Here is a 10,349-nt window from a genome sequence, read left to right on the forward strand (position 1 = left end):
TATATTTATACCAAAATACAACATTCTGATGCCGGACGGGCCAAAAACAATATCAAAGAACAATAGCTAGGTCAGACCATGTCCAGTCAGTTCCGGTCGTCGACAACAGCATCAAAACGGCCGAGCATGAGCAGGAGACAAGCTTCCGATCCCAACCAGACGCTCGCGAATCCCTACCGGAGTGCTAGCTTGGTGGCAGCCGTGTCCCCTAGGTGCCACTGTGGCGAGCTGTCAAAAACTGAGACCCTTGCCACGGCACCGGTTAACACGGGTTAAAAGCCCGCGGGTTAACTCGGGTTAACGAGCCGTGTTAAAGGGACCCTCCCACCTTCAAAAAAGTTAATGAATTGGCATGAAAGTGATGTCGCTCGGTTCAGAAAGAGCAAAAACGAATATCTACCAAATTTCATGGAAAAATATTCACCGGTTTTCAAGATATTAGCCTTTTACTTTTGTTTACTTTTTGGGATCTCCGCTGTTCCTAGCGACTTTATTTGAAAGTGCGGCATTTGTTGCGCGCAAAGCAGCATATACCACCGCGTGCTACAAAACGTTTTAGTCAAACATTTAACGAACGTTCGAAAGCCTGATGACGTCATCAGACTCCCGTAATGGTTAAGAGATAGGGACCACGCTGGTCCCACCCTGCAAGTAAAGGGAAGAAATTTCTTGAACACCATAAAGCTGCGGGGGTTGCGACCAGGATAAATGGTGGTTTCTGAGCCTGGCCGCAAACTTGGCTATCTCAACTCAAAACTAATGTTAAGGTGGGAGGGTCCCTTTAACCGGCGGCCAGGCGCGCTGGCTGAAGTTTATGGCGACGGGCAAGTTGGTAGTCGAGTAGCCGCGTAGTCTGTCGCCAAACATGACGCAAAGGCGACGTACTCGGTGCTGGCTGAGTTGGTGACGGACACCGTCCTGGTGCCGATGGTGCTGGTGTATGTTTCAGTGATCCGGGTGTGGATCAGCAGACGGGCGCTATCGCCGGCTCCTGAAACAGCGGCGCATCGGGTCAGATGTTGGTGATCTAGCAGTTTTCAAGAAGAAAAAATTGTGAAAAAATCAGTAAATGAAATAATTGTGTCGAAAGGCGTAGAAAGACCTGGGACCTGTTTGAGTTTTTGAATTTCTGATAAGGTGAATTACCATCTCCAGTGTAAGGTATTAATTTATTTATTTAGCGTTTTTTATATGTAAGTGACAAGTGTATTACATTGCATCACACATTCTTTAAATAACATTGGGTAAATACCAGTTCTATAGCCTTGGTTAATACATGTAAGGCTGAGTTTGTGGCTGAGTAACAGAAATCGACGAGCTGATTCAGACCTATCTCCTCAAGAAATCGAGTCTGAGCTTTCGAATCGTATTACGAAACTTCGTCAGCATGTCGTATTTGGGTTCGGGGGGGGGGGGGGTATCGATCCCAATATTTGCGACCGATATCTGTAATACAATTCGAAAGCTCCTGCGCGAACAATTTCTTGTGGAGTAGAGCCTGAATCAACTTGTTGCATTTCGAAACTCCCCGTTATGTCCTTAATGATAAAATCATATAGTGGATAACAATGCTATTCATTACTTAACAAGTTATAATGGCTTATTATATTATGGTAAAACACCGAATCTCTTAAGCAGGTGTTCCAGTTTCAGTCTCATGCTCTTACCGTCAGTCTGCTGCATCGAGCTGTCCAGCTGAATGCCAGAGTTGGACTCCATCTCAGTGTTGGACGGTATCTCCGTCCCAGCGTTCGGCGGCATTTCGGCGTTGGACTGCATTTCGGCGTTTGGCTCCATTTCAGCGTTTGGCTCCATTTCATTGCTGGGTGCTGATGCTGCCTTGGCCCTGGCAGACCTCTGCAGGACACAGACATGGATTAGTGTGTTACCTCTAACTGTCGTTTGTCCATCAGCATTCAGCTTGGTCCGTTGAACGGAGGTAGCGTCGCTGACGGACCTACGCAAATTGCATTTAGAAAACCTGACGGCAGATGTGGCTTACCACAAAAAAAATACACATTTGTTGTGCTGCAGGCGACTTGATCGATCTCAAGTCAACAGTCAACAGTGCCAATAGTGTTTCATTTTCCCCTTCAAATCATTCACTCCCCTGTAATTGTTTGTGCGCGATTACTTAGTCCCATAAACAGGCACCGATTCCAAATTCTTGTTCCAGAAATTGATCATTTTTACATGGGTCATAGATAACAGTAGAACAACAGTAGATAACAGTAGATAACAGTTCTAGTACTGTTATCTATGCATGGGTCTACCGTTAACGCTTTTTTATTAGTACCTAAGTACCTAATTTAAGGCGATGTACCTAACCAGTTGGTTGGTTGTTTGTCCCTACATCCCTCGTGAAAAAGTAATCACAATTACCTAAGGATCATTGTAGATCATTAGATATTCTTATTAAAAGTTCCTTAACTGCTATTGCCCTCCATATTCTACTTGTAGTGGGTAGGGCCCAATAAATTGCGGTCGAAAGTTACTTCGGAGATAACTTACCCTGCGCCTACCGGTTCCAGCTGTACACGCCGAGAGGTTCGCTGAAACCAGAAAACGGATAAGAAATGTCAGTAAGTAAGCTCGTTTGTGGGCTGTGGCGCGCTGTAATCGACAGCCAGGAGAATCTAGGGACGTGTTTCCAGGGTGGAGGGGGTAAACTCCAGGTCAGTAGTGACTCCTGATAAAAGTTTTTGAAAAGGGATCGCGGTGGCCTTTTCAGGCCACCAGACTACTGGTGCTGTTGTAACAGGTAAGGTATTATAAGCTTGACTCGACTGCTCAAACGCTCTACGGGGGATACAACCAAATCAGCAGTGTCGCTAACAATCGCTCTTTCGCTTTAATGACAATTTCAGTTTGAACTATTTCGCTGACTCTAAAAAAATACAATTCAATCGGGCAGCTGGATACCTGCTTTTGAAGTGATAGAGGCTTCTCCCGATATATTTACAGCTCGAAGGAATCGGAGAACCGATATTCCATCTTATCTGAAATCCATTCACTAAAAATGGACGCTCCTCCAGTGACGTCATTCTACTTACGTGTGACGTCACAGCGGTAGGGCACGGTGACGGTGGTAGTCAGCATTAAATGTGACGTCACTGTAGTCGTCTTACGCCGGTGAGCAACCAAAAGAAACTTGCCCGGCCCGGAATCTGCAATTGAAATCAGCAACAGCTGTCATCAGATGATGGCATCAGCAACAGATGTCATCAACACTATGCGGGTGCCCTGGCTAGAGCTTTGCATAAGTGAATACGATCCCCCTCCCCCCCCCCACCAAATGCAAGAAGGAAACGCTAAAAAAGTTAGGTGCGCTGAGGCAGCTGGGGAGGTGGGGGGGTTTACCACTTCTAGATCCTATTTTTTTTACGTAATGCTTATGGCATGGCAGTACATGAAAATAAGTGAACAAACGCCCATTTAGCTGCACCCCCCCCCCCCCCCCCCCCTGCCCCCTTGCCCTGGCTGGAGACGCCAGAACTGAAACGATTACTATGTGATTGGGACATTCAGAAATGTGCAAAGCTGGCTTACCCGAATCGTCAGATGGCTTCTCGACGATTGCTGCCGCGGCCACTGCCGCTAGCGCCAGAAGGAGCAGCGTCACCTTCATAGTGAGTCAAGGCGGAGAAGAGTCGAGCTGAGTCGAGCTGAGTCAAGCTGGTTTGAGAAGAGTCGAGCTGAGTGGACCACGGCTGGGACGCGAGTGACGGCGCGGCGGGTCGAGGCGTCCTTTTGATGGCCGACAACAGCCTGAGGGGTCGTGCCGATCGTACCGGGCTCGCTGGGACCAGGGAAGGGTGGAACAATAACACACCGACTGAGACAAACACTGACGGGAGACAGGTGACCGACGAGACAAACGCTGACGAGAGAAACACTGCTGGCTTGGTGAGACAAGCATCGACGATACACGCGCTGCTGAGACAATGAGTGAGACACTTGAGACAAACTCTAGCAAAGGAGACACTGTTGAGACAAATACTGACAGGAGATGACCACTGGCGTGCCAAACACTGCCGCCGGCGGTTCCGTGGCCCTGGTTTCGTCGGACTCAGCTGTCCAGCGAACCGTTCCGCTCGTCCCTGGACAGCGGAGACACGCGTGAGCGGTCAGGTTAGCTGTGTTCAGCCCTGTCATATAGGGTGAAGTCGTATAAGAGTACGCACTTAGTGGATTTCTTGCTCTCATTTGTTTAATATTTGAAGGAAAGAAATCGCAAATAGGGAATAGTAAAGTTCATTGAATTAGCCATGAACCCATGGGGCAACGATCCTTCAGCGTAAATGGAAGTGGTCTAAAACCGACATTTTCTGAACCGTTGCACTTGCGTACTCTTACCATATGGGGTGTGTAAGAGTACGCACGCCAGGCGGGTGGAGTACGCAAGCATATGAACACACACCTATGCAGCTTGCACTGTCCAAATGCTTAACTTCAAACTGAGAAGGCATTTAAGTTAATTCTAGTATCCAAATAGGAAAACATAAAATAAATCTTTCAAGTCTATAAATCAGGAAATAATCATGTCGTGTGTTTCTTAAAAAAAAAAATGCACAATCAAAAAGGAGAATAACTCGTATTTGGAAGAATTTCGGGTACGCATCTGCATCACAGTGCTCCATTGATGATATACCTACAAAACAATCGTCATTGAGCGATAGATTAACAATTCTATATTTCTGTATATTCGATTTAATGTATAATGCTGCGTACTCTTACCCTCCTGAACAGTGCGTCCTCTTACCGTACATGCAATTCGCGCACAAAACAACCCCGAAACGTTGTGCAAAACTTCGCAAACAGAATATTGCACTGTACAGTATTTCCCCAGATAACCTCACAAGTTTCCCACAACAATCACGGAAATGTTCCTTATCTCAACTGCCGAGTATCAAAATTATTGTACCATATCATAATAATATCATAACGCTCGAAAATAATATTCATCGCCTTAAACTCAACAGCGTCGCCGCTCAACGCCCACGTTCCGTTGGTGACATGCACGCACTGGCGGCTTCATGTCACTTCATGAACTCGACAAACCCGCGTTGCTAAGCAACCGAAACAGCTGATGCGTACTCTTATCGCCCGCGTACTCTTACCCGCCCTTACCCTAGGGAAATATTGCCAAAATGCCGGGAATGCCTTTCCCAGAACCGCTCCTGTCCAATAACGGTGTGAAATATTTGCGAACACCTATACCAGGAAGAAGAATCGGGGCGCCGCAACACTATCAAATCACTACACCCATAAACAACATTAGAGAAAGGACAAGAGACAGAGGAATTTGCCTTCAATTTTCACCAATTAGGCGCTCCAATTGTATGCATTTGCCGCCCCTTTTTAGATGGAAAACATGCCGCCTCCATGTAAATGTCATTGACCCCTGGGCCCTGGCCGAAGATAATCCTGGATCCGCTTTGAGTTATGTATAGTTCTCTGGTGCTTCCTCGGCAACACATCTGTCTGCATTACTTTACCCGTGCTAGGTTAGCGCAAGGGTATGATCGTACATAGGTCGTAACATATTGAGGCGGGCGTTGTTACGAGCTGTCGTTGTTACGAGCAATCGCTCGTAAGAACGTCACACACACTCGGCCTCTGGACATTTAGCGGAAGTGATGTTTGAAAAAAGGACTGGAAAGATAATGACGAAAGTATTATCATTTTTAGGTCAGGTCAAAGGTCAGGTCAACAGCGGTCATTTATTGTAACAGTGTCCCAATTCTGAGGTTGCGGGATGACTTTGGTACTCACGGGTGAAACTAATAAAGCATACAGCATCATAACAAGAAACGTTCAATCTTTTAGAGCTCCTTCCTTCGTAATATTTCTTACATTTCACACAATGTCAACGGTTTGGCCTCTATTTGGTAAAACTGGTCTGTGTAAGACGTAAGTTGACATCAATTCACATATGTTGTAGCCTGTAGGTACGTACTTACTACTTACATAAAATCTGGACACAGCCGTGTCCGTCTAGCCCTGGCCGTCCTCAAAGGAATGTTCAGTTTTAAGACCGAACGTTGTGATTGTGACCGACTGGAAACATTGCAAATAGTCCCTGTGGGTCAATATTCTAGCCAATAAAACAGTAATATATCATCTCCCTCGTGAGCTTCTTATCCCGAAGCACGTATATTGAGGGGCACCACTTTCATTTTACCTTTCTGTGTAGGACTTGTTTTTTTTTTTTTAGGTACAACCGGTACAGGTCTGTTTTTTTAAATGCTATGTTCGTGAAAATGAAAAGAAAACGAATGAGATGGAATATCGATGCTTGATAAAGTTCAGTGAATTCTCCAGAGCTGCGCCAAACGAGACCGTTTTTTTTCTTCGAAAGAAACTTCAAAAGGTGCGGCGCCCCGATTCGTCACCCCGCAGGAAAGCATTCTTTCGGCTGGGGCCCTCAAAGCCTTACCCCATGTCACCTAATAGTGCGCGGTGTGTGGTTCGTTTGATTTGGTTCGTTTTGATACACGAACAATGAACATTTATAAAACCGTACGGTATTGCATGGTCGAATGATGGAAGCCAGTCCCCCACTCCCCCCCCCCCCCCCACCCGAAAAAATCGAAGTCCCGGTGATAGTTCGGCCACACAAATTAAAATAAAGTGGCGTTATCGATTGAATGGGCCTGTGAACTGAACTGCCAATTTCAAGCAGATCTTCGAGCCGGGAATATTACCTACAGCTCTGGTAAGTTATCACATCGAACCCCAGTTCCGTAATCCCGTGTGGTGCCCCGGCCCGTGTCGGCTGTCGAGTGTCGCACCTTCCCTGGGCTACACCCCTTCCGCCTCCTCTAACACCGGTCAGTGACCTTAGCACTGACTCACGGAACCCCTTCGGTCACCGACCCCACTCTCTCTCCCTCTCTCTCCCTCTTAGCCCACGGTCGAGACCTGGGAGCACCATTGACCCCCGGCCACCAGGTAAACAGCTTGGAATGTCGACCCTCTGCGATCAATTGTATCGTGACCTCCGTCCGTCCATCCCTCTCAGAACAAGCGACGTCCTCTTCCTCCTCCATCAGTCCTCTTCCTCTTTCTTTCCTCCTCTTACTGCCGGATTCGACCTCTCTCTGCCTCTCTCTCTCTCTCTCTCTCTCTCTCTCTCTCTCTCTCTCTCTCTCTCTCTCTCTCTCTCTCTCTCTCTCTCTCTCTCTCTCTCTCTCTCTCTCTCTCTCTCTCTCTCTCTCTCTCTCGCTCTCTTTATTTTTCATTTTTGTGCGCTTATGGTGTATTTCCATCATTTATCACACCTATCCTCGATCTTGTTAACCCGCGCCCTGCTGGGGGTCCTGGATTTCCACGCCCTGCTGGGGGGGGGGGTGTTTGAACACCCCCCATTGTAACTCGGCTCCTGGGCCACGTAGCGATACGCGGAAGGCGGCGTTCGAAAGAGCGTCAAAAATAATGACGAAATCACTTCGGTCAATTTTTTGGTCAGGTCAAAGGTCAGGTCACCAGAGGTCATTGAAGGCAAAATTTCGCCGATTTCCAGGTCGAATGTCGAAAATTTCCAAGAAGCCAACGCATAACTCGGGAACCAATAGAGCTACAGCGCCGCGGAAAAGCGCATTCGATAGCCCTATTAACGCCTTTTCTGAGTAATTCTCTCAGATTTGACCTAACGTCAACGGTTTTGCCTGCAGGGGGCAAAAACTGCAAAAATAGCCGATATTTTTGAAAACAGTTTTTCTGCAATAACTTTTGACCCAAGCCTTGTACGAGCTTACTTTTACCGGCATCGTGTTCCTCTCGTCAAGACGCATCGAATGAACTATAACTTGACCTTGAAAGGTCAACTTGAAAATTTGACCTCAGGTCAAGGTCATGACCTGACCGGAAAGGGTCATGTTGCATATCAGTCGATCCGTATCGTCGAGCTGAACACATCTAAGGCGTTTTCATCGCTCTAGCATGCCTCTATAAAAAGTTATTTGCGAAAAACTGTTAGATACCATTCGTGACCTAAGATGACCTCAGGGCATAAACAAGGGTCACGGACACCATTTTCAAGTTCAGTGTGTCTAAACCACTTGTAATTCGGTGTTTGGGAGTGTGTATAATGTCTTTCATCCAAAAGAGGCGCATTTCAATTTTCTCCCATTGACTTATAATGGGGAGGTCGCAAAATTGACCTGACCTTAGGTCATCGATATCAAAATTCTGAGATATACATTTTGTACATGCTATTGCTCTTAGCAATCGCTGAAAGTTTCAAAGCGATCGGTCACTCGGTGTAGCTATGACAGACATTGAAAGTTTTTATGAGGTGAGGTCACTTCAAGTGACCTGGTGACCTGACCTTGAATGACCTTGGTCTGAAATTTTCACAACATGTGTAGAATTGATGTATGATAAGGTGTACCAAAAACGGCGGCGGATATTCGCGAAAAACCACAAGGGGGGGGGGGGGGTGTTCAAACACCCCCCCCCCCCAGCAGGGCGCGGGTTAAACCACCGGAAATCGAAATCCTACACATACATCGGTTCAGCTTATCTTGTAAGTTCCATGGAGCTTTGAAACTCGGTGTATTGCATGAAGGTATCAGTTTTAACCCGCGAGACGCGAGTTGCTGTGGGGGGGGGGGGCGTTAAACGCCCCCAATTTTTTCGCCGCGCTATAGCATGCCAAAATTTGGGTACCTGTAGGGAATTGATTGAAGTAGTAGTCTTTAAGTACCGGCATTGTGACAAAGTTCCCAAAAATCGGTCGAAATTTTTTGAGATATCGAGGTTTTAGTGACGTCATGGTTTCTGAGTTTTCGACCAAAAACGGCATATGTTCGAAAAATCATATAAAATCACAGAATAGACATACAGCCATGCCGTAAACGCCATTAGACGTTGCAAATACCATGGAAAATCAAATGGCTATCTTCGATTTTTCATTATCGTTCCGCATTTTCCAAAGTTTTGAACTGAATCTTGGCATTTTCTCGTGACTACTTCACGACCATGATACATGCATTTCTTAAATTGAACTTTTTGAACTAAACACGTACACATATGATAAAAGGAATGTTGCCATCGTGTTCTACTCCCAAAATTACCTATAAAACATGTGCCACAGGCTGCAAATATCAGTTTTGATTTTCGGGGATATGTGCCTACCTGGTTGACCTGACCTTGACCCTGACCTATGCTTGACTGACCCCTACATGGATCTGACACTCTTGTATGAAGGATTGTGCACCGTTTTGACAGCGTTTATGACGAGCAGGGGCGGCGGATTCGGGGGGCAGGGGGGCAGCTGCCCCCCTGGCAAACTCGTGGGGGGGCAAAAGTATCTTTTTGCCCCCCCCCCCCATAATTTGTGATAAAGCTTAGACAAGAAACCATATACCTGATTATTCTGTTCGATCATCTGAAGATGTAACCAGATGCCCATATACTTTATCATACGTTGCCTTTCTTAAAAGGCAAGCGTTCGCGTTCAATTGAAGTTTTCCTCTCTTCAACCTAGTTTTGGAGGCATTATAAGCGTCAACGTGACGCAGCGGCAACCCAGGCCTTCATTGACCGCTTACAGGGGCGACGGATACGGGGTGGCAGAGGAGGCACCGTCCCCTAAGAAACTTTTGGAGGAGGGGCAAACGTATATTCTTGCCCCTCCATAATTTGTGCCCTAAACATGAGGAAAATTTCCATAACCTGATATTGCAGCTATGCGCTCCTACAGTTTGGTCAACGGTGCCTTTTGAATATGTGTAAATGCTAACCATTTCCGCTTTATATAATTTTTTTGTCTTTTCAGATTCGATTTAAAGATATTTTAAGTGTGCAAGAGGCGCAACTCATCCCTTCAGTCATCAGTGGTCGTTTGCCGCTATTTTGTACCTACATAAATGCCGAATCGCAAGCGAGCGGAGACGGAAGGGCTAGCCATTCGCTTTGCGGGTAGTTAGTACTGATGAGCGCTCATAATAAGCCACTCCCCTGATTTTTTTCGAGCGCAACAGTTTCCAGCGCATAAAATGGTAAACGCCGAGGTCGTACACAATGATCACATTGACCAATGCACGGTATGGTATGACACCCAAAGGCCAGTCATCAGAGATCTGCTTTGGGCATTCGGAGGCTTGCGTGGGGCCAGTGTAAAAACTGGATGTTCACAGTTCAGTATCCGCTTTATTTCAGTTTCACTATGAAAAAGTAAAATTAATGTTGGAAACTTTTGAGGGTTAGGGCACTGATCATTAGTGCACTGATCACCCTCTGTCTAAAGGCTGGCTATAGAATTAAGAGCATCAAACACGAACAGTAGCGGCGGAACACCTTCAATCAAGGGGGAGGGGGGCACTGCCGACTTTTGTTCCCAT

At 46.4% G+C, this 10,349-nt stretch overlaps 1 protein-coding gene across 1 annotated transcript; it reads right to left on the bottom strand.

Moving 5' to 3' along the window:
* Positions 1 to 712: 712 nt before the first annotated feature.
* LOC122370787 lies at positions 713 to 3,794 on the bottom strand. The gene is made up of 5 exons (XM_043346688.1): positions 3,550 to 3,794; positions 3,054 to 3,167; positions 2,512 to 2,552; positions 1,668 to 1,857; positions 713 to 991 (listed from the first exon to the last, which is right to left on the bottom strand). Exons 1-5 carry the CDS (start codon positions 3,626 to 3,628, stop codon positions 813 to 815), a joined length of 603 nt encoding a protein of 200 aa, XP_043202623.1. The 5' UTR covers positions 3,629 to 3,794; the 3' UTR covers positions 713 to 812.
* Positions 3,795 to 10,349: the final 6,555 nt, after the last annotated feature.

Source organism: Amphibalanus amphitrite, unplaced genomic scaffold (assembly GCF_019059575.1).
Source record: "Amphibalanus amphitrite isolate SeventyFive unplaced genomic scaffold, NRLGWU_Aamphi_draft 001168F_arrow, whole genome shotgun sequence".
Lineage (NCBI taxonomy): Eukaryota > Metazoa > Arthropoda > Thecostraca > Balanomorpha > Balanidae > Amphibalanus > Amphibalanus amphitrite.

Excerpts from the sequence above, each read along its gene's own strand:
- LOC122370787 (XM_043346688.1), bottom strand. The coding sequence starts at position 3,628 with ATGAAGGTGACGCTGCTCCTTCTGGCGCTAGCGGCAGTGGCCGCGGCA. Across the intron at positions 3,168-3,549 it reads GAAGCCATCTGACGATTCGG|ATTCCGGGCCGGGCAAGTTT; the intron begins GTAAGCCAGCTT and ends TTTCAATTGCAG. Across the intron at positions 1,858-2,511 it reads CTGGAACCGGTAGGCGCAGG|AGGTCTGCCAGGGCCAAGGC; the intron begins GTAAGTTATCTC and ends TGTGTCCTGCAG.